The sequence below is a fragment of the Hemicordylus capensis genome, chromosome 4 (assembly GCF_027244095.1).
Source record: "Hemicordylus capensis ecotype Gifberg chromosome 4, rHemCap1.1.pri, whole genome shotgun sequence".
NCBI lineage: Eukaryota > Metazoa > Chordata > Lepidosauria > Squamata > Cordylidae > Hemicordylus > Hemicordylus capensis.
Window position 1 is genome coordinate 111226593 of NC_069660.1, and position 24439 is coordinate 111251031.

Sequence of the window (24439 nt, forward strand, 5' to 3'; positions counted from 1 at the left end):
GAGAAGATGCCATCAGAGGTGTCAGCAGACCTCCGCAACCACCCTCAAAGGATCCCCAACTAGGGCGGAGGATGGGATGCCAGTGGAGCTGCGATCACCTCCCCTGCCCCTCCTTTCTCCAGCCACCCAGCATGCGGAAGAGCAAGCTCAGGCCTAGCCATATGGGTCACCTCTGGCGAGGCAACATGATGTTGGGACCCCTCAGAGCCCCTCAAAGTCAGAGGGACAGGACCAACAAGAGTTGGAGGAGAACGATGTGGCCAGTCCCAAACAAGCAGAACAGCCTGGGAGCCCAGTGCAGCAGGTGCTGATAATGTCAATTCTGCCCTGGGGAGGGGGGCAGGGACAAGTCCCCTAAGACACCCTTAGAGCACATTATAGATGTTCTGCTCGGGCAAGGGACTTCAGCAGCAGGGGATATGGGGGCCCACCTGACCAGGCAGTCTGGAGGGAGAGGATACAAGCAGCTGTGCAGTGCTCCCTAGCTGCAGCCCTGAAGGGGCAAAAATTCACCCGGCCCCCCAAGTGGTCTGGGGATAATCCCTCATCATCTTCAGACTCACAGGAGCGGTCACCCGGAAGAAATGGAGGGGCTTAGGGACCAAGAGTACTCCTAAAAGGAGAAGGGAGGTGTGGTCCTCAGAGGACTTGGGGGATGAGTCACCTGACCTTTTTGCCCCTTGGGGGAATGAGATCTCCTCTACGCAAGGAGACCCAGAACCTGAATCCTCTTCAGCAGAGGAGGGCGAACTAGTGGAAAACCCTGGGTCTAGCACCCATAACTAGGGACTATCCATTTTGAAGGAGGCCCAGCCACTCATTAACCAATCAATAGCAGCACTGGGCCTGAAACCATCATCTCTGGGTCAGGGCACCCCTCTATCCAAGAGATCGCTGTTTCTGCCTAAACCAAAGAACCCATAGTTCAAATCGGTGATGCCAGAGGGCTTCACTAATACAATTAAAGAGGAGTGGAACTCCCTGTCTACATCTAAGCGTACCTCAGCTTTGGCTAACAAGCTCTATAATTTTCATGATGAAACTCTGAACTTGCTCAAGGTTTCCATCATGGATGTGTCCTTCGGAGCACTTCCTAGTGGCATAGTGGTGCCCAGGGATGGTGATTTTATCTTCAAGGACCCGGCAGATAACAAGGTGGAATCTGCGCTATGCAGGGCACACGAGCCACGGCGATGGCCATTAGAGCGGACACCACAGCTTCTTTAGTTTCTAGGGCTTCGGTGCTCTGAATAGATGAACTGCTTAATGACCCCCCGGACAACCTGGCATGCATGAGACATAAGCTACTGTGTTTGCAAAGGGCAGCCGCCTTCACATCAGATGCCATCCTGGATAACGTCCACTTCTCGGCCTGGGTGGTCAGCATGGGCATACTGGTCAGGCGTAACATCTGGTTGAAATACTGGAAAGTGGACAACACATCCAGAGCCCACCTGGCAGCTATTCCTAACGCAGAGGGGAAGCTCTTTGGGGATGAGGCCCTCAAGGAGGTCTTGGTCAAGACTAAGGATAAGTGCAAAGCCCTTCCATCAACACACAGGAGGGAGGATAGGGGCTTCGCACACAAACCCATACAGCCAATCAGGGCTTTCCGACCACAGTTATGACAGAAGGACTCTCAGGCCGTTCAAACAACAGTGGAACAGACATAGGGGTCAGGGCCGACAGAAGTTCTCATCTCAGAACCGCCAGTCATTCGCGACCCAGCCTGGGGGCCCCAAACAGCAGTCCTGACAATCAAGGCAACAAGGTGGAGGCCTGCCTACTGGACTTCTGCCCCACCTGGAGAGACTCTCAGACAGATGGGTCCTCTCAATAGTACAACAGGGCTACAAAATAGAGATATAGAGGCACCCAAGGGACAAGTTTCTACTCACCCCAAGGTCAAGAAACATCAGAAAACACAGGGGCCTCCTACTAGCCATCCAACACCTACTGGTCATAAGGGCCATTGGGTATCAAAACAACCCACTCTCTGTAACATTAATTGTAATGTATCTTAAATGTGAAAACCAGGTATTTATTTTCCACTATATATTCAATAACTTGAATAAAAACAAATAATCTAAAATTATATCAGTTCTGATCCCAAAACTACATAAAATCACAATAATAAATCCAGTGAAATATAACCACATGAACCAGTTATTCTTCCATTTTTAACAAACGATTCACTTTCCACAAAGTTCATGCAGAAAAAACACACTGCTGTTATGTATGTTTGACTTTGCCAGTAGTTTTTCCTCTTGTTATTGGAGTTTATCTGAAGAATGCATATTTCTGTGCAACTTATTTGTCTCTGCCAAACACGTTTCTACCTTCTTAGTCCTCCTCAGTGGCACGTATAACAGTACTCATGCAAATTCTTCCTCCAAAGCATCACTACAAGAATACCAAATCATGAAAATACTAAAAAAAAAATTAATTCTAACAAACCATCTTTAAACTATCCATACATATGTGCAAAAATTAGATATTGCTACTTACATCACAGTATCAAAATAAAGAGTAATCTTGTATTATAAGCCTTTCTATCATGCCTTTTTCAGATAGTGGTAAGTATACATAATGAGCTCCGATGAAGAATATATAGCAAAAAGAGCAAAGGGACATAGAACAGGTACCCCAACACCAGAGGGGCAGGGGAGTCTATTAGGTGATTTTCACCGTGCCAAAAAAGAATGGTTCGACATGCGCTGTACTGAACTTGCGACCAGTCAACTGCTATGTCGTCAAGAAGTTCTGGATGGAGACTCTCCGCTTTATCTCCGAGGCACTCCAGGCGGGGTATCTACAAGTGTAGTAGGTTTACAGGATGCGTACCTGCATGTCCCCATTCACCCCGAGAGTTTCCCACTTCTCCGATTTTGCTGCATGGGCAGACATTACCAATAGCGGGCTCTGCCATTTGGCCTGTCATCCCCCCACCCCCGGGTCTTTACGAAAGTTCTGATCCCTCTGGTAGCCCTCCTGAGGACACGGGGTACACATCTAATGTTAATTGTACGATCTGCTAATCTGGGTGCCAGCCACGGACGCCAGCCTGTCGGGCTGGGGGGTGCACTGCCAGAGAAGGATAGCACAGGGCTGTTGGATGGAGGCGGAAGCTCAACACAGCATCAATTGGTTAGCGTTTGGGGCAGTTTTCTTGGCCCTCAAATGCTTCCTACCAATCATGGGGAGCCAGAATGTACTGGTGCACATGGACAATACGACCATGAAGGCACACATAAATCGGCAACAGAGGACAGTTTCATCAGCGAGCAATGGAGCCCTTCATCGGCAGTCAATGGAGCTCCTGACCTGGGCATAGATGCACCTTCAGTCGATCCTGGCTCACCACGTGAGCAGAGTGTCAAACATTCAGGCAGACTGGCTGAGCCATCAGGAGATCAGTCCGGCAGAGTGGAGTTTATACCCACAGGTGTTCAAGTGGCTGACAGAGCATCTCAGGACACCACTGATAGACCTCTTTGCCTCTTCGTGGAACAAGATACACAGATTTTTCTTGCACGGGGCAGAAGCGATGGACGCGCTATCGACACTGTGGTCTCCATGTCTTCTGTACACATTTCCACCCGTATCACTGCTATCTTGCTGACTTTGGAAGCTTCGGGGATCTCAGGCATTGCTGATACTAGTAGCTCCCTTCTGGCCCAGGAGACTGTGGTTCTCAGAAATCGTGGCGCGGGCCGAAGGGGAACCACTCCAGCTGCCAGATCAGGCAGATTTACTGTCTCGAGGGCCAATATGTCATACGAACCCGGCTTGACTACAGCTGACTGCATGGAAGCTGAGAGGTCACTATTAAGGAGGGAGAAACTGTCTGTAGGGGTGATAGACACCATCCTAGCCTCTAGGAAGGCCTGTACGAACCATGTATACCAGTCGACCTGGCGTAGCTTTCTGTGGTGGGCAGCCAGATGGACCTTGCAGCTGGACCAGTGCAAGCTGCGGGATTTGCTGGGCTTTTTGCAGGACGGTCTGTCTATGGGTCTAAAAGCTAATACCCTGAAGCGTCAAGCAGCTTGCCTAGTCCAGATGCTGTTTCCTCACCAGAGGTCTTATCAGGCTAAACACCCTTTGCTGCAAAGATTTCTGAGGAGGGTGGCACAGCTCTCGACTCAGGTGTGCCATCGCTTTCCATCTTGGGACCTGCACATTATTCTTTGTGGCTTACAGTTTCCACCGTTGGAGCTGCTGCACTCTGTTTTGATCCAGCTAATGACGTGGAAGGTGGCATTTCTTGTGTCCATAACATCGGCTAGGAGGGTATCCAAACTGCAGGCCTTGTCCATTTGGGACAATCTGTGCATCTTCTCCAAGGACTCAGTGAGACTCATCCCGGATCTGTCCATCATCCCCAAGGTCAACTCGCCTTTTCATCGTTTGGCTGACATCTTCTTGCCTTCATTCTGTCCTGAACCCCGCAAGCCTGCCGAGAAGGAATGGCACAGGTTGGATGTGCGGTAGGCACTTAGGATATATATGGACAGAACAGAGAGCTTCTGTAAGTCTGACGCACTGTTTGTCTCCTTCCGGGCATCCAAGATGGGGAAGAAGGCTTCAGCAGCCATGTTAGCACGGTGGGTTCGGGCCTGCATTTCTGCGGCCTATGACTCTCAGTATCTGCCTGCACTGGGACACATCACGGTCCATTCTACAAGATCCGCAGCTACTTCAGCGGTGCTATCGACTTCAGCCTCCTTGGAAGAAATCTGTAAGGCAGCCACATGGAACTCACCCTTCACATTCTCCAAGCACTACAAGCTGGACAAGTATGCTTCGGCCAGGGTGGCGTTCAGCCAGAGGGTGCTACAAAGGGTCCTTCCGGGGCAATAGATCCAGCCTAGGCTTGGTTCCCCCTACTGGCTGTGTGCTGTGGCATGTCCCATGTTTGGGTGACCTCCTACAGCAGCTGAGAAAGGAACATTAGTAATCACTGAGAAGGTTTCTTCTTGCTGGAGTAGAAGAGGTCACCCAAGACCCACCCAGGATTTGGAGTCGGCTGGATCACTTGCCCCGTACAGGGGGGCAGTTTATCTTCTTCTTTTTGTTCTGCCTGCACTGTTTTTCTCCACATGGGTCCTGGTGGGGCTCCTTTGAGCTTCCTAGGGTATCAGCTGGGACCTCTTGTTAGTTCCGACAGTTGATGTTCCTGTTTTTCATTGTTATTCATAGCTAGGGCTGTTTAAGTAACTGAGAGGATCTGCCCATAGGCGGTGGGTTAAGGAGCTTCTGTTAAGTTACTTCTTGCCTCTGGAGCACATGGAGGGATGTAATCCCACATTTGGGTGACCTCTTTTACACCAGCAAGAAGAAACCTTCTCGTTGAGTACCAATGTTCTTTTCTCTGGGCAGCTGATCCTGCATAGAACTCTTATATATGACTGTTAACATCTCTGTAAAAGTTCCAAGATTGTTTCTACTCTGGTTGTGTGTGTGTGTGTGTGTTTAAATATTCATTTTGCACCGATATGTTACCTAGCAGTGGAATGTTTGTTTTTAAAAACTGTTCATTTTGATGGGATTTATTTGGAGCAGGGGTGCACAACTCAAATGCTCCAGTGGACTGGTGTGAGAGGATTAAGGTCAATTTTCAGCACATTAACTACATTAAAATTAATTATTAAAAATATTATTGAAAGTAAGGGGGAAGATGGTTGGCATCAGGGGAAAGGGGAGGGGAAAGAGGGATGGTGTCAGTGGGCTCTGGTCTAGGGATGGTGGATGTTCTCAAGCAGCCAGTTGCACTGAGCTGCTGCTTCTTACCAGCAAGACAGGCCAAGAGCTCTTCATGGCTCCTGCTGTTGCTGCAGAATAGTCCTACCTTTGGGCCAGCAAAAAAGTCCCCATGGGCCAGATCCAGCCCCGGGCCTTATGTTGCGCAGGCCAGATTTAGGGTATATGTTGTCTGCTACCCATCCACTCACCTCACATTCATGAGTACAGCTTTATCTGCAGAGACAGCATTTTGGTTGAAGAGTATACGGCCAATTCTTCAATAATTTCCCAGTGTTTTTTTGCATATACAGTACTGGAATAAAATGAACATCAGATATCAAATGAACATCAGGAGCCCCTGGTGGCGCAGTGGTAAAACTGCCGCCCTGTAACCAGAAGGTTACAAGTTCGATCCTAACCAGGGGCTCAAGGTTGACTCAGCCTTCCATCCTTCCGAGGTCGGTAAAATGAGTACCCACAATGTTGGGGGGCAATATGCTAAATCATTGTAAACCGCTTAGAGAGCTTCCAGCTATAGAGCGGTATATAAATGTAAGTGCTATTGCTATATAGCTAATGCAATTTCTGACTTTCCACAGCACCTTCAAAACAGGTGGGTGTCATTTTTAATGTGAAGCAGAAGAAGCAAGCTACAGCAATTTCTCCCCTCAGAATTTGGGGACTAGCACCCCATTACTGGATTGAAATTGGATTCTTTTGTATTTGGGGTGTGATGGATTGACTTTCACATTACTTCAGATAATCTTGTAACACTGACCCCCAAAGGGTTCCTTGCAGCTTCTCCTGCAGCTGCTTTGTGCCTTTCCCTCCTTCAGCACTTTACAAGTAGTTTGGTTTCTCCCAGGGGTGAATCTGTCATGAGACTACATGAAGCAGTGTTCTCAGGCAGTGAATGCACCACGGGATGGCAAATGTAGGCACTGAGGCGAGTCTCACGATCAGTGAGACTCGCCTTTAAGGGGTTTGCAGGGAGAGTGGGCTTAGTCCACTCTTCCTGCAGACAATTGCCCGCAGAGCCTGGGCAGCCATATTGGCCACCCACACGACTTCCAGCTCCGTCATGGAGCTGGAGGGGGCTGTGGGGATCAGGGGCCATGTGGCCCCTGGAAGTTCCAGGATGCCCCTCGCAAGTGCATGGGGCATCTTGGAGAGACCCCCCAGGGCCGGGAGGTTGGTTTCAGCCTCTCGCCAGGGGTCTCCTCATGTTGCTGTGCCGCGGAACCCTGCCACGGAGCAGCAATACACAATAAGGAAGAAGAGGTTAACAGAGCACTCGGGAGGGGGAATTAGGCGGGTTAGCTGCCAGGAGCCGCATAGCTCCCGTGGCAGCACACGACCGCCAAAAAGCGGGCGAGGCTCCCTTAGCCCGCTTTTTGGCAATCGTGAGAATTGCCTCACTTTGTCCTCATGGTGGGTGTTAGTCTGCCTTCCTGCTGCTGCCACCTTGCCTCCTTTGTGCTCCTACCCATGATTCATAAGGTGATTCATCATGCAATAAAGATAAGGTGTCAAATCAATAAATAAACTGGTTTAGTCATTAAAAAGCAAGAGCTTGGCCCAGATACCACAAATGCTGGATGTCAACTACAGCTAGCATTCTGACACTCAAAAGAGGGAAAGCCACTTTCCATGCTGCTTCTCTAAATGCCCCATTATTCCCAAGTTTAACTATGATCTGGTGTGTAGAGCAGCAACCTGGAAATGTGTCATCACTTTCACTAGTCACTATCAAATTTATAATTTGACTCCCTTGACGCAACCTTTGGTTGTCAGGTCGGAGAAATCTGGACTTACCATAAATTGTTGGGATCTTGGAGTGAGCAATTTATACAAGAAAAGAGGAAAATTTGCCAATCCAAAATGGAAGCATGAATAAGTGGCCTCATTTGCTGCAGTTTTTTTTCTCTTGTTTTTGGATGCCCAGACATTTCAGTGGTTTTGCTTACTGTGGCACTCCTGTTTCTTCAGTTATCCATATAGCTCTGTGCACCTCTTAGTGCAGTTATACTAAAGGTTCTTACTTTTCTATTCTTCACATTTTTCACTTATGTGGGTTAAGAGGCTTTTTTGCAGGCTCTGGGCTTGATCTGAGAGCTGGGGGGGGAGCCCCTCCCCTTTTTGTTCTTCTTGTTGATGGACTCTGCCTGTCAAACAAGAAGAGGTACTTCCTATAAATACAGACTGATTCACTCCGGAAAAGCCATGATTGTCCAGCCTCACCTGCTCCGCTGGAGGTGCCACAACGAGCCTTGATGCACGGTGCAGCTCTGGAGGAGCAGCAGACTTCTCCACCGCCACCACGCTGCAGGTGCATCATTGGAGAGAGACCAACTCTATGCACCCGCAGATGATAGGGATACTCTATGAAACTTTACAGCATTGTACCCTATCTTGTATTGATTGCCAGCACCACCAAAAATTAATTGGAGACACCATGATCAAAATTATTGTGTGATAGTTGCACCCTATTTATTGTAATAGAGGTATCTCAAACACTCTATAGCCCATCAAGTCAGCTTTTAAGATTGCTGTTTGTCATGGAAACTGTCATGATCTCAAGGAGATTTCAGCCAATGTTGCTTTGTACATGGGGACCCTTGCAGGTCTAAGACCGTAATAAATCATCCATTCATACATATGGATTGACTAATTCACTTGATTCTCTAAGGGGATATAGACAACAGCTGTTCTGTATGGTAAATTTCAACTATACTACCTGTAACATCTCAGAGTTGTAATTTAGAATAGAAAACGCATCTGAAAGCAATAATCCTGGTGTAATTAAATATGTAGAGTAACAATGAATGTAGGTTTTTAAGGCTTAATTTATTAAAAGATTAGTGCCTGAGATCATAAAGTGGAGAAACCATCTAGACTCACTGGCACCATTTAGTAGCTTGGTTTATTACATCTTCCTAAGGACAATGGCTATTATGCAATGAAGACCTTGAAGAAAATATATTAATTTCATGTCAGAAAGGAATAGTTTCCTGCTTTGTCATGTACTATAATACTTATATTTAGAAGCTAAATGTATAAGTATTTGTACAGTTTCCAAGAAAGTATTGTTACACTTTCATTTTCAGTGGCATTTCAGTCCAGTGCTTTTCTTTGAATAAATATCACATACTCAGGGTCGTAACGATAGGGGGGGCAGGGGGGCACGTGCCCCAGGCGCCACTTGGCAGGGGGTGCCAAAAAGTGCCCCCGCCTATCCCCGGCCTTTGGCACAAAATTTATTTATTTATTTATTTATTTATTTATTTGCAGAGCAGTCCCCCTCCTCCCATCCCGGTGCCGCCCGCCCGCCGAGTGCAGCAGCAGAGCGACGCCGAGGCCTGCCGTCTGGCCCGGCGTCACTTACCAACTAAGGCGCGCCTGCGCAGTTCATAGTTATGCCCTGTCCACGCCAGACAAGCAGGGCGGGTGGACGCGCAGGCAGGCAAGCAAGCAGCCGCCGGCCGGTCCTGCTCAGGCATGTATAATGCATACCTCCCCACACCACTCCCACATGCAGCCTCACACACCCAGTAACGCCAAAGGGAGCCCCGGCTTGGCCGTCATTCAGAAGGGACTTGTTGTGCTACAGCGTCTCTCGGGGGTAAGTGCCGCCACTGCAGGGCTGAAGGGCTTGCTGTGAGTCGGATGCGGGCGGGGCGGGGGGGGTGGCGGCAGGCAAACACACAAAGGCGGGGCGGGAAGAGACGGAGTGGAGGGACGTATTTGGCTGCAGTGCTCTTGGGACTGTTGTCTTCAAAGAAGTCTCAAACTGAATGTTTAACCAGAGAGCACTCAGGTGTTGGGTGGGCTGCGTTTACGTGGAGTGTGAGCGGCAAACCTCTAAGGATGATGAGACAGCTCTTCAGGGGAAGCAAACTCTTTTGATGCTGCTCTGGTGGAAGTTAGCCCGCTTGTAGACTCAAGGTGTGCTGCTTTGATTTCCTTCCCCCCTCTACAAAAGGAAATGCTGTGTTGCCCTTAGCACGTGTTTTATTGAAAGGAAGGCTTGGGGAGGTTGCCTGTTGCGTATTTTGGGAGGCTCTGTGGTTTTATTATTTAAAGATGAGAGGCAAAGTAAGAGGCAGGATCTCTCACAGTATAAGAGACTCTGAAAATGACTGCCTGGTGTGTCCTCTGTTCCACATGTTTTGTGAAACAGAAAATTAACATCAAGAGCAGTTTCTCACAAGTTGCACTTAACGCGGTTTTTAGGTTTCTCTGCGTCTGTAGACTGTAACTCATAAATCCTCACAATATCTGGAATGCACTTTGTTTTGTCAAGGTGCGCCATTCTGCCCTGCCTAAATATTGACAAGTAGCATATTCTAAATAAAAGGTGTTCTTGGTGTCATTTGTGAAAACATCCTTCCTGTTGGAGAGGATTCCTTGCAGAGCATAGGGGTTTCTTAAGGCTTCAAGCTAGTACACACGTAGAGGGAAAGGGGTTATGTTGAATTCAGTGCAACTTGCTTCCAAGTGAACATGTGTAGAACTTGATTCTGCGAGCATCATAAATGTGTATAATGTAAATATGAGAGAAAAACAGAGAATAATTTAAAACAAATCAAATCCATATTCTAGCCATAATAGGTTACATTCTTTTTATAAATGTGGAGATATTGGAAACGATTTTAATTGCTTTTGAAAATGGCCTAACTTTGCTTTAATCTTGACATCCAAGACTTGGCTTTTTGTAAGTAGGCGAATAGACAGTTCTGTTTAATCAAGTGACTGCATTGTTGTTGTTGTTGTTGTTGTTAAGACTTTTAGCTCAGGAGATGAGATGGGGGGGGGAGTGGGGGTGGTTGGTGGTGAGCACAGCCTTAGGCGGGAAGTTTCTCATCGTGCAGACTCCAGTTTGCTGGAAAGATTCTAGCGAAGGGTGGCGGCGAGAGGGCTTTGCACGCCGCTGCTTGCTCAAAGTTTTTGCCTTGGCTGGCTGGGAAGCGGTGGGTAGCCGCCGCCTGCTGCTGCAGGGTGGAAGGAGGACCCCTGGCCCCTGCTCACCCACCCCACCCACGGATCACCCACACCACCAGCGAAGGGCAGCAGGGGGGGCGGGGTGGGGGGAGGCCGGTGGCGGTGGCTGGAGTGTTCAGGGCTTGCCGCCGGGGGGGGCGCAGTTTCAGAGGGGGGGGGGGCACAATTTCAGTGCTTGCCCTGGGCGCCGTTTTCCCTAGTTACGCCTCTGCACATACTGTATACTGTTGACTTTCATTCCAAGCATTCAGAAGTGAACAATGAGGCTAAGCAACTTTCAATAATGAAATATAATTTAAAACCACAATTCCTTGCAAATTATCTGTTGTGTACCCAGCTCTCAGTCCAAGTACAGAGCACAGACCAGACACAATCTTCTGCTAGGAACTCACTTTAAATAATAAATAACTCTGTCAACAGCCTAGATCTCCAGCACAGCAGGAGGTTAACCCTTAGGCTACCACATCCCTCCCTCCAGAGAATGTTAGTAAGAACAAGAACATAGGCAAGCAAAGGTGAACCAATGAGACAACTAACTAGTGATATGGCATAGACTACCCAATTGCAGCAGTCAACAGGGGTGGAATTCTCCCTGTGCTTCCCTGGCCACTGCTGCCTACAGGTCCAGCCTCACAAGACATCTTCAAAATTGTATAAACACACAAGTTGGAGGTGTCATTGTTGCAGGCTCACAGGCTGAACACATTCAGGAGCTACACTTGGAGAAACAACAGCTGAGCCGGCAAGCTCAGAATTAGGAACTGGAGCCATAGCAGTTGGACTGCTCTTAAACGTAAAGTGTGCTGTTGAGTCGGTGTTGACTCCTGGTGACCACAGAGCCCTGTGGTTGTCTTTGGTAGAATACAAGAGGGGTTTACCATTGCTTCCTCCCACGCAGTATGAGATGATGCCTTTCAGCATCTTCCTATATCTTGGTTGCTCAAAATAGGTGTTTCCCATTGTCTGGGAAATAGGTGTTTCCCATCACTGCCCCCCTCACCTGACCCCCTCTCTACCACCTCCTGCTTTATCCAAACAAGGTCCGAAGTGGGGGGCAGACAGGCAAGTAGGCCTGGGCATCCAGCCAAACTTTGGAGGGTATGTGCCCCTGAGACACAGTGCTAATAATGCCAATAATTTCCTGCCAATGTCATGCCTTTTTGAACCATGGGGCTATTCCCATGATCGGGGAAAACTGGGCTAGGCAAGCCTAGCCCGATTTTTCCCGATCATCAGAACCACCGGGCTCAGCTGCGAGCCTGGTGGTTCTGGAGCAGGTAACCCGCTCAAGAACCCCTGCCCCCAAACCAGGTTTGTGGAGCAAGTGCTCCGCAAACCTGGTTTTTTAAATCGTGAGTAGCCACGGCGCGGCTTCACACCATGCCTACTTACGAGTAGACCCCCGGAGGGGAGGTGAAAAGCTGCCTCCCAGCTCTGGGGGTCTCCCCAGTATGCCCTGCATGCTTGCGCAGGGCATACTGCAGCTTCCGGTGGCTGTGCGGTCCCCGAGCTCCCCAGCCCCCACTGGCTCCGTCTCGGAGCCGGCAATTGTGTGGGCGGCCAATCTGGCCGCCCAGGGCTCCCTCCCCGCTCATGAATGGGGAGAGCGGGCTTAGCCCGCTCTTCCTGCTCACCACCCCAAACCAGGTGTCACGGATCATGAGACCCAGTCCATGTCTCACATAGCAACTGATAACACCAACCTACAACAGCAAATCTTGTCTTACATTGTATCTGGGCTTCCTGGATTAAGTCATAACGTTTATGTTACTGCTATTGCACTATGGTGCTTGGAGAACTCTTCACAAATCTAAAACATGATCACAAAACCTAAGCTTGGTGGCTGTGATACCACTGGGCTAATATTTCTGATGGTGTATATACTTCCAGTAGAATCTAGTTCATGCTATGCTACAAAAATTAACCTTCCTAGACATTTAAGGGAAATATTGTGTGACTCTGAGTCTGAAATGAAAACATTAACATGAATTGAACTTAAATTGGTAGGCACTGGAATGGGCATGAAGTTCATAATGGAAACACATATATAGTATTGTTACACTTGGGGTGAACTTGGTATGTTCATATAGAATTTTAAATGTTATGGTGTTTGCAGGGTTTTAAGTGTCAGGGGCCATTAGAACGTAACACCAAACTGGAGTTGAATGGGACAGAGGTTGGAATTGGTGTACGTCAAATGTGTGAAACCACAATTTTGCAGCAGAAACAACCTGTGGTTTCCCATGCCAAACTGCATTTTGAATCTTCAGTTTTGTCGGGTTTTCTCATCTTCCTCCACAAGACAGGGTTGTTTACCCAGTCAAACGGCAGTGTGCCGAGAGAAGCAGGGGGGTCCAGATGCCAGGACAACCCCAGTAATTTCAGAAATCAGGAAGTGCTCAGAGAGGCATGCAACAGCTGCTGGGGGATGGACGGGTACAGTCCAAGAGGCAGCAGAATGGTGGAGATGGAATAGTGATGATATCAGCTCCACAGCTGTAAATGGGTGTAGAAAGGCTAATGAAGGGGGTGGAGTTGGAGAACAAGTCCCCTTTGGAGGTCAGGGATTGGGTGGCCAATCTACCTGTCTGGCCAGGGAAGAAGGAACAAGCTGGAAGGGGGGAGGAGTGTCCTAAATGTAGGGTTTTATTTAAGGAAGGGGCTGCCAAAGATGAGAAGATCAGCAGGGATGGGGTTTGTTGGTCTGATGGACTCCTGGAGAGGAACTCAGGCTTTTCACTCCCACTGATAGGAGGAGTGGAGTGAATATACTTCCCTCCTCCCCCAACCCTGAGGCAATGCCTGTGCCTATAATTTAGTGTGAGAGGGTAGAAAGTTTATCTAGAGAATTCCTCCTCCCTAAACACGGACAGGTTTGTAGTGAGTTTTGCTGCTCCACCTGAGGTTTGAAGGTGGCAGTATTTCATCTGAAACCACCACCCCCCACCATAACGGGGGTTTTGTGCTGCTTCTGAAACTGAAATCATAGAGAGGGTGGCCTAGACCCATCCAAGAATGCACCTGCCACACTTCTTGCTGGCCGCCTCTCTGAGCACTTGCTCCACCCCATGTCTCTGCATTCCTCAAGCCGTTTCCCAGCAACACGGACTCCACCTTCTCCCATCTCAAGCTTGGGGGGTGCCCTTTTCCCACTGTATCTCTTGTTCCCAACCTCTGGCAAGCAGAAGAGAAAGGGAATGTGGTGGCGAGACAGGCATTATGTGTTTTGGTCTCCCAAAATGAATTGATAAAGAATTATGTTCAGAAGCACATGCAGTCATGGTGGCACCATAAATGGGGCAACCCAATTAGATTAAAACCCGATTAAAAATAAATAAATAAATAAATAATTGGCTACTTCTGAAAACATGAGAGGAAAATACAGTAATCCCTCGCCAACCTAGTTCCATTCCAGGAAAACTTCACAGTTGGTGAATTAGTGGTTGGCGAACCATTGAAATCTATAGCAAACAGTGGGTTAGGGGAATTGAGGTTGCAAAAAGACCTCAAAATACAGTTTAAAATAGGGGGGAACCCCCAAATCACCATGAGTCAGTAAGGAGTGAAGGGGAACCCTGAAAATCACCTTGACCTCCAAAATCGCTCCCAAACCCCTGAAAATCATTCCCTGAACCCTGGAAATCACCCTCTGACCCCCAGAAATCACCCCTGGCCCCCAAATCCCCCCAATTATCAAGAAATCTTGCCAAACCATGGAGTCGTGGTTGGCGAGACCTGCCACAATTTCCCAGTTGCAGATACTTAAAACCACAGTTGGCAGTTGGCGAGAGATGACTGTGTTTAAATGTGACATTTACCAATAGCTCCACATTTGTGGTAATTAAAACTACATTTTTCAATTTTTTCATAACATGTATTCCATCATAAAATTCAACCATACTATTTTCCTAAGAATAGCAACAGGAATAGTTTCTTAATTTGGAAGGTCTTAAACAACATAGCACATAAAGTCTCAATACCATGCAGCCTTCTGTGGGCATTTTGTGCACCATGAGGGAATGATGCTTCCATCCTCCCAATGCAAGTTGTTCCAGAGCACATCTTGTGCAAATGCTGGAATTCCATGAGGGAGTTGCACGATTGCTCAGCCACTGGAAATAATGACCAAACTCTCTTGTGCAATTCCAGCATCTTCGCAACATGAGCTCTAGCACAACTTGCATTTGGAAGATGCAGCAGTGCCTGCAGTGTGGAGCACTGCATAATATGTGAGCCAACGTATATCTGGTGTGTATCTGTGTGCGTGTCTCCCATTGCTCCATATATTTAATTAGTAGACTTCTAAATAGAACCAATTATATTTCAGGGATGTTACAATGCCTTTCCTGTTTCACAGTATAACTTTTATGCTGCACTTTCAACCTTCTTAGATTTCAAGGTGACATTTTAATATCTATTTTAGCCTTTCTAACGATTCAGGAATACAACATTGAGCAGGAACAAGGATGAATTTCATTGTTGTTTCTGTATTTTAATAGGGTTGTGACCATGAATCAGATGCTTCCTAAATAGATGAAACAAATCCCTGTCTTAAGTGATAACATGATGGAGCATTATAGGCACACAGCAATGAAATCTAATAATGCCATCCTTCTAACTGACATTGGTATGTTCTCATTTGCTATTAAGCTGTTGCGTGACAGTGAATTGTCTTGTACTATTAAACCTAAGTGATTGTGTTATTAGCATGCAAAATGTTATAAATTCTTTAGGATTATATTTTAAAACCAAGAATTTCAATTCTTTCATTATCAGCTTGGTTATTTCATAAATGTATTGCTGGGGGAAAATGTTGTCCAACACCTCCATTAATGGTGCTGGGCAATCTTTTCTCTTTCTAGCTAAATGCATTAACCAGGATTTGTTTCCCAGATATAATTAAACTTTAAATAAATTAATTTGCCTGGTTAGAAACGTGTTCCTAGGCATATTACACTAGCTTTAAAGTTGTTTACTGCACATACAGATGACATAAGTTAACTTGATATTTGCTATGCTTTTAAAAATGTATCAAGCTTTTATAAACTTTATAATGGTATACAAAGCATATCTAGCATATTTGATTTTTCATTATAAACTCAAAATGAACATCTTTGGTTTAAACAGGATACATCTGCAATTCCATGATATCACCTGTAGAATGTTGCAAGCTTTGCAAGGATCACACCTTTCCTATGCATATCAACAATCTACAATTTTTCTGTTAGTATTAATGCTTTTTTTGAGAGCTAGTTCATGCATTCAAGTGGCCTTACCTTTCTCTGCAATTATATTTTTCCAATCACCACGATGACAAAATGACTGCAGAACTGTTCACATAACTTTGCTTTATATAGTTATGAATTCACATTATCATACATGGTCATATAAAGCACAATGGCCATTGCCAAGTGCAAATCAGCTATAGAAAAGCTATTTGGGTGCAGATCAAGATGAAAACAGAGGTTCATTGCCTTGATACCTTACAGTACCTTCTCAATATTATCATTCCTGAAGTATGCTTGATTTTATTATGATTGCATACCTATGTAAATTTTTAAAAGTATATTGCATGCTTAGATTCAGTCCTTTCACATTCCCCAAAAGGTGATCAGTAGGGATGTGCACTGAACCGGCTGGCCCAGTTCTGTTTGAGTCCAGACCGGACTCAAACCTGACAGGACCAGTTCAGCCCGGCACCCCTTAGAACCCCCACCCCTCGGTTTGGTTCAGTCCGGCGGGGGGGGTGTGTTTCACAGATTTTTTTTAACCTTTAGCCCCTTCGGGGGGCTTCTTCCAGGCTGCGGGGTGGGGGGAGGGTGTCCGTGAAGGTTCGCCTTCCCCCCGCCGGTCTTGGTAATCACCACTGAAGCTCGTTTTAACCCCTTTTCCGGCCGGTTCGGGCCTTCGTATGTTGGTGCAGTGGCCATTTTGTCCACCACCGCGCAGTCGCAATTAACCTCTGTGAGGCCTGGCATGACCCAGGGCCTCACAGAGGCCATTTGCGCATGCGTGGTGGTCTCTCTCTCTCTCTCTCTCTCTCTCTCTCTCTCTCTCTCTCTAATAAATGGCCGCCACACATGCACAAATGGCCTCTGTGAGGCCCTGGGCCATGCCAGGCCTCACAGGCCATTTATGCATGCGCGGCGGCAGACAAAATGGCCGCCATAGTAACATACGGAGGCCCAAATAGGGCCAAAAAGGGTTAAAATGGGCCAAAGCGATGAATTCCAAGGCCGGCGGGAGGAGGGGAACCTCCCCCCCACCGCAGCTTGGAGGAAGCCGCCCGAAGGGGCTAAAGGTTAAAAAAATTGCAAACCCCTCGAACTGTCGGGGGTTCAGTCCGAGGTCGGACTGAATTGCGAATCCCTAGAAACTGAACGGGTGGGTTTGTTCGACCCTGGAACCATCGAACCAAACCGCTTCGACGTAGAACCAAACCTCTCTCAAACTGTTCACACATCCCTAGTGATCAGCAATGTCAGAACTGACAGCATCCACCATCTATTATAAGCTGTGCATATTGGAACAGTATGCACAGCATGTAACAGATTATTTGACACTCTCAGCTTTGACATTGCTGATCATCTTTTGGGGGCTGTGAAAGGACTTAACTCCAACCATAAGAATATAACTAAGGAAATCAATACAACTGATCCAATACAACTGTTTGTACCATGTCACAGCTCCAGGTTCAAAAGAACTATCCACAGGTACTTCATGCATAGCATTCCCTTGCACGCAATTCTAAATTCAGTTGGGAATTTTCATATAGAAATATTAAAATGTGCACAAAGGTCCGACCTAATGGATGTGTGTGTGTGTGTGTGTGCGCGCGCGTGCACGCATATGTGTGTGAGAGAGGTTTAACTTTCTGCTTTCTTGTCCTCAAAGGCAGCTGACATGACAGCCTCACTGTGCAATATTTGTGCTCTGATTTATTTTATTTTATTGCTCAGAAAAGTTACTATTTTGCTTGCTTTGAAAACCCATGCCTAAAAAACAGGTTCTTTATGACCTGAAAACTGATTGTGAGCTTTCCCCCTAAAAGTCGGTTCAAAGAAATTATTAGTTTACTTATTGCATGTTTGTTTGTTGTCTGTGCATGTGTGCACACGCATGCACATGTCTCTGTGTGTGTGTGCATGTGTGCACATACTTAAATTTAACTGGGAGTAATTTTTTTTAAAACACTAGTAGAACTTCCTATTCCCAGTTAGTCCCATTGGTTAAACTGGATGCTCCCCAACTGTTCCAGATGATGGAATGCACAATAATTTAATTTTTCACTTCAGGAGAGTGCAGCAATACCCCTCCACACACACACACACAACAAGCATGGTACCTTGTTGCACCATGCTACAACTCACTGCACAACTCACTGAGATTGTGAGTTGCTATCTAAGCAAAATAGATAACGAAACCTACACTGATGAGGATCTATACTTCAGCATCTCACTTCTCAGCATTTCAGCTGAAAGGACGCTCCATGACTCAATTATCACAGGCAGCAACTTCTGCCAAGCCCAGACTTGGTGACACATTGCCCCAAACTGGGCGAGATCCATCTCTGAGTTCATCATCACTGGCTCCTGCAGGTACTGCAGAACACTGCTCAGCACCAGTGCAGGGCATGGGTGGCATCTCCCATACCCTTGGCAAGGCATCAATGCCTCCCGTTTGAACCATAGGTTGGAATTGAATGGGTAGGAGTGCTGGCTGCATGGAAGTGCCAAAGGGCACTTGCTGCCTCTCCCTGAGCATCCATCTACCCTTCTATCTGTGGTGGAAATAGGCTGCTTTTTTGCATTACTTCTCCATAAGTGCATCTAGGGATGTGCAAACTGGCTCAAAGTCGAGCCAGTTCACCATCAAACTGCTCCGGCTCAAGGTTGAGCCAAACCCAAGGGTTATGACCCAGGCCACGCAAATGGCCAGAGCGCATGCACGGCAGCCTCCAAAATGGCCTCTGCCACCAGACAAAGGGCCAGAATGCCCCACAAACAGGCTGAAATTGCTTTTGTGCACACGTCTAAGAGCAGCCCCTGCAGGGAGGAGCCCCCTATGTTCCCTCACCCTAGCCGCCTTGATGCCAAGTGCATTCCTCCAAGTGCATCCCTCCTTGATGCCAAGTGCTATATGGCACACAGACTCTGGCCGAAGAAGTGGTCATTTTACAGACCTGGCCTCCGCTTTCTGATATGGAACACACTATGTCGGGGGCAGCAGCATCGGCTTCCGAGGCCACGCCTGTGCAGGGCAAGCTCCTGCGAGCTCCATTGGGCCCGGTATTCCCCTCAACCCCGGCAACGCTCCACGATGCTCAGAGCTCTCTTGCAACGTCATCGGGCTCTCTTGCTACGTCCTCTGCCCACTTGGTACCAGTATTGGTACCGAGGCAGCCCACTGAGACAGAGGCTAGGAAAGGTTGTTGTACAATGCTCAACTTCGGCACTTGGGACCGGAGCTCTCAATCTGCTACTAAAGAAAAAGAAGCAGAAGCGGCTGGCTGAGCCCAACGAGGAGAGTGCGGAGAGTGAGCCGGGTACCAGGTCTATGAAAGCGGAAAAGGAAAGAGAAGCACGTGCCCCAGTCCCCCGTACTGAGCCCTATTTACTTGTCACCTCTGCAATCTCAGGAAGACAGCTCCTCTGGATCCAAACGCCCGGTCCAACCGTCAGTCCATCCATGCCTTTAGCGCCACCGGACTCTTCTTCAGAAGACCAGGCGAGCCCCCATCCACCCAACTCCTCCACTGACTCATCGGAGGACTCGTCCCCGCCGACCCCTCCTGCCTGGAAATGGGAAACGTCACCGTATCTTGTATGGAGTGTGCCCTCCTTGGAATCGGGATACCCGTTAGACAGGCAGTTGCCTCATTGGGTATACAAATATTACAGTGATGAGGAGGACCATTATCCCTCACGCTACAGCCTTACCCAGAACCCTTCCCAGGGGACTACACATTCTGCAAGTGGTGTGGAGCCGAGAGAAGGTCCCGCTCCCACTTGGGTTCTAGAACAGAATCGCCGCTTAGCCTAAAGAGAAGAAGAATCCTGCAAAACCACACAGCTCCCCAATAGCTTCGAACCTCGGGCTGGATCCATCATTGCCAGCAGCTCCCGAGACCTTGCCCACACCACTACCACCGTCGAGACCAACCAGTCCAAATGCGGGACCTCCTATTGGTACTGATCGGCAACCCCTGGATGTGCTGGCTGTCTTGGAGGGCAAGCCAGTGGACAGTGAGGAAGTTAATATGGGGGCGGATCAGGCTGACTGCACTACCTCAGCAGAACTCAAGAACTAAGCTGAACGTTTGCTTCGTACGGCCACTTCTTTTGAGTTGGATACCTCAGATCCCAACTCTTGTATCGAGCACTCTATCTTCGAATTGATTCAACCTCAAACCACGGGGCTGGTCGCACTCCCCATGATACCAATGATTGCCCAAATTATAAAATCTGCTTGGGAGAAACCGGTGTTGGTGCCTCTCAGCTCTAAGAAATTGGAGGTTATGTACAGGGTCCATCAGACAACCACTACCTCACTAGACACCCTGTCCCGAATTCCGTGGTGGTTGAGTCTGCGCAATCAAAATCAAAGCAACGACTACTTTTGCCCCATTCCGATAAGGAGAGCAAAAAGCTTGATGCGCTGGGAAAGCAGGTCTATTCTGCCTCCAGCCTTCTCCTGAGGGTGGCAATCACCAGGCGTAGTGGGCTAGGTACCAGAACTTCATCTTTGAAAAATTGGCCCCATTTCTAAGTCAGCTTCAACGGGACGGATGGGAAGCAGCTACCACCTTCCTCCAGGAGGGTGCTCGGGTGGCTAAACAGCAACTCCACTCCGTAAGACATTGTGCTGATCCGGGGGCCCACACCATGGCAACAGCTGTGTCTCTTAGAAGGCATGCGTGGCTTCGGGCAACATTGCTTTCACAGGAAGTGCATACCTGCATCAAAGAGCTGCCATTCGATGGGAGGCTGGGTGGGAGTGTGAATGCACAGAAGACTACTCGAAGAACTATGGTTATAGGTAAGAAACCTGCCTTTCTTCCCTGACAGAGTTCCCCCCTATTACTTCCACCTCAGCTTACTGGAAACCTGAGCCTGCACACAATGACCTCTGGGGGACTTGAGGAGTAGGCCCTTCTCACTGCCCTCACCCCGAATCAGCATCAACCCTCCCTCTGCCCACAACCCTACTCCTAGCCCTGCCCTAAACGCTCCTAGACATCCCTTCTACCAAATTAGGCCCTATTTAAAAATAAACCAACTAAACACCAAAGCACCACCAAAAGCACACACAAAAACCAACCAAGATTGAACCCTAAACTATACAAAGCACAAAAAACCAACCAAAACTGAACCAAAACTACCCCCAAATCACTATTTAACCCAAAACTAAACCTTAAACCAATTAACAAGACTTGGAAAACAGCACTTTAAAAAGCAATTAATAGAACTCCAAACCTAACCACACAAAAACAAAAGCACAAACCCTCCCAAATTCTAAACTTAAGCAAACCAAATTACAAAGTTAACCAACCGGGGGGGGGGGGGAATACAAAATGCGGTGGGGGGGATGTCTCACCAATCCAATGCAACAATGAGGAAGGCAATCTACAGGAAAGAGGGTACTTAAAAAAAAAGGACTAGTGATAATCCAATAGGGTAGGGTAATCCAAAGAAAAAGGCAGATGTATTCCAGGGGTCAGAGGTCCGAAGGGGTCAACAGGCAGGGTCAGCAGGAGCAGCAGAGTAGGTCAGGGCCCAGAGAAGAAGATGTTGGGGGGAGGGTCCACAGCAGCAGTAAGTCTACAGTCCAAGGTAGCAAGAGCAGCAGCAGTACAGCTATAGTTCTTCCTCAGAAGCCAGAGGAATACATTTTTGAAACTCCCTCCTTTTTTTAATCTCCCCCTACTTGTCCCTCCCCCTGCCCCCAGGCAATGGGGGCAGAGTTGCCCTGACAACACAAACATTTTAATGACAGCAAGCCAACCAGGAGAAAGGTGGTTACTAGCCAATCAGAAGACAATGGTTGAAAACCAGTCAGAACAACAACAACAAATATTTATATACCGCTTTTCAACAAAAGTTTCCAAAGTGGTTTACATAGAGAAATAACAAACAAACAAACAAACAAATAAGATGGATCCCTGTCCCCGAAGGGCTCACAATCTAAAAAGAAAGATAAGATAGACACCAGCGACAGTCACTGGAAACACTGTGCTGGGGCTGGATAGGGCCAGTTACTCTCCCCCTGCTAAATAAAGAGAACTTGGCCCAGCCCCTTCTTTTCAGAGGCTGGTCTGGTTCAAACCCAAACCAGTCAAGCCAGGCCATTATAGTAGAACCTGGTTAGAACCGAACTGGTTCTGCACACCCCTAATGGGAATGGGATAGAGACCACCTTATCATAGGGAGTCCATTCATTTTGGGATGGTTTTCTGCTCTGTGCCATATTTTTATTAGTAACATAAAAATCATAACTGGTGAGGGGCCATACTTGTGGATATATTGTATATCAAGGTGTAGGTAAGAGTTTGATAATGAGAGCATAGCTGGGAGTGCAGTAGTTTACTTGCTTATGTACCTTACACAGCTGGGGGTGGAAATCTACCCCAAAATTCAGATATGGCTAAAAAAGAGTCAAAGGAAATTGTAACAGAGCAGATCTACCACTATATAACTGTGGATAGAAATATGTAGCTATAACTAGCTATGACCCATAAAAAGACTGGGTGCTGTATGGAATTTGACAATTTGACCTCTTCTGAACATACAATTTTTTTCACCTTTCTCTTATTGCCTAGAATTGAGTTTATCTCTTCAAAAGAAAATTGCCTTGATAAATGCTATCCAATGCTCAGATTACAAGGATAGAATTATCCAAGGGACAAACAATTTCAGTACCATCTCCTGATACCAAAGGAATATGTTACTTTTGACAGAGAATATGTTCAATATAAAAATTTTGCAAGGTCACCAAACAATGAAAAATGGACTGCCCCACTTGCGTTTTTTTAATATGTTCAAGTAACAGGATTGTCAGAAGAAATAATAATCAAATGTTAATGTCTTTGACCTTCAAGCATCTTCCAGGGCTGTAAAATAGCCTTCCAGATGTAAAATAGGATCAAAAGCATTCACAGAAAAGGATCTACAGATATAACCATATTTAACATTTTTGTAAAATCTGAAAAATCATGGAATGTTTTGGATACTTACTAGTTAGTTCACTTACTAAAGTGAACTAACCTAGGACTATTAAGGCATTATTATGACCCTCAAGAAGCACCTGTTCTTGAGGCTTTTAACTGAAATTAATTTTAAATAATTTGTTTTAACAACTTGTTTTATGAGTGTTTTAATTGTGTTTCATGGGTTTTTAATCTGTTCTTACATTTTATATTGTTTTACATTTTGTATACCACCTTAGAGATGTACATATCAGGCAGTATAACAATGTCCCACTCTGTTAATCATTATAACTCATTTGTGGTGATTTCCAAGAACTACTACTGTGCCACCAATTAATTGATTACTCCTTTGAGACTCCTTCAAATCAGCCTTCTTTCTGTGGACAGGTAATTATGCCATGTCTCTGCATGGGAAGTGATTGAGTGATCTAACCACTGACCTGGTTCAGAGGCCAGAATTACTTGTTCTAAGAGGAAATCACCCACTGCATTTCTACAGGAGAGGAGTTACTAATTTCTTAACTGCTACAGTTCTAAGTACACTTACTTGGAAATAACTCCACTGAAACAATCCCATTGTAGAAAATGTAAATGATAGATAGATAGATAGATAGATAGATAGATAGATAGATAGATAGATAGATAGACAGACACACACACAGACACGCACACACTTTGTTAAAATATGTTGTTACAAAGGTTGTACTTGTAAGAAGTCTGGAAATATTGGCTTGAATCCAGAGATCCTGTTCAGTTCATAGAGTATACTTCTGCTCATGCAGTGGGAGAGATAATTAATTTCCCCTCCCACCTGCACCCCCATCTATGTCCCCAGAAAACTGAAGAGGGTCAAATTATTCCCCAGAACCACTTTTGGAAGGTTATGTAGATCTGAAGTTGAAAGGAATTAGTGACTCACCTGATTGCGCAGCAGAGAAATGACTTGACTAGCAAGCCAGAGGTTGCCGGTTCGAATCCCCGCTGGTACGTTTCCCAGACTATGGGAAACACCTATTTCAGCCAGCAGCAATATAGGAAGATGCTGAAAGACATTGAGGCGGGACTCACGATCAATAAGACCCACCTCCAGAGGGTTTGCGGGGAGAGTGGGCTAAGCCCACTCCCCCCCCAGACAAGCAGCAAGCCCTGCCTGGGCGGCCGCTGCGGCCACCCACACGACTGTCGGCTGTCACAGAGCCGGCAGGGGCTTGGGAGTTTAGGGGCCACACGGCCCCCAGTAGTTCCAGCATGCCCTGCCTGAGCGCGCAGGGCATGCTGGAGAGATCCACGAGCCGGGAGGCTGCTTTTTAGCCTCCTGGTCGGGGGTCTACTCGTGAGTTGCTGCGCCGTGGAGCCGCACTGTGGCAACACACAATCCGAAAGCCGCAATTAGCGGAGCGCTCACTATGCTAACCTCAGCTAAGGGGAGGGGGAATTAGTGGAGTTTGCTGCCGGGAGCCATGTGGCTCCCGTGGCAGCACACAATCC

General features: G+C 47.1%; 1 protein-coding gene across 5 annotated transcripts in view; it reads left to right on the forward strand.

The window, feature by feature from the left end:
• MSH4 (mutS homolog 4) overlaps positions 1–24439 on the forward strand; it is a 169046-nt gene that overhangs the window by 111110 nt on the left and 33497 nt on the right. Inside the window, exons 20-21 of one of the 5 annotated variants that reach the window (XR_008306062.1) lie at positions 15246–15373; positions 15874–15888. The exons of 2 other annotated variants lie outside the window; for them this stretch is intronic. Coding sequence is in view for 2 of the 3 variants with exons in the window: in XM_053245111.1 (XP_053101086.1) it covers positions 15246–15275 (30 nt within the window). In the remaining variant the exon portion in view is untranslated. Of the gene's footprint in view, positions 1–15245; positions 15755–15873; positions 15889–24439 lie in introns of those variants that run through there. 2 more of the 5 variants (XM_053245113.1, XM_053245111.1) reach the window with 2 other exon arrangements.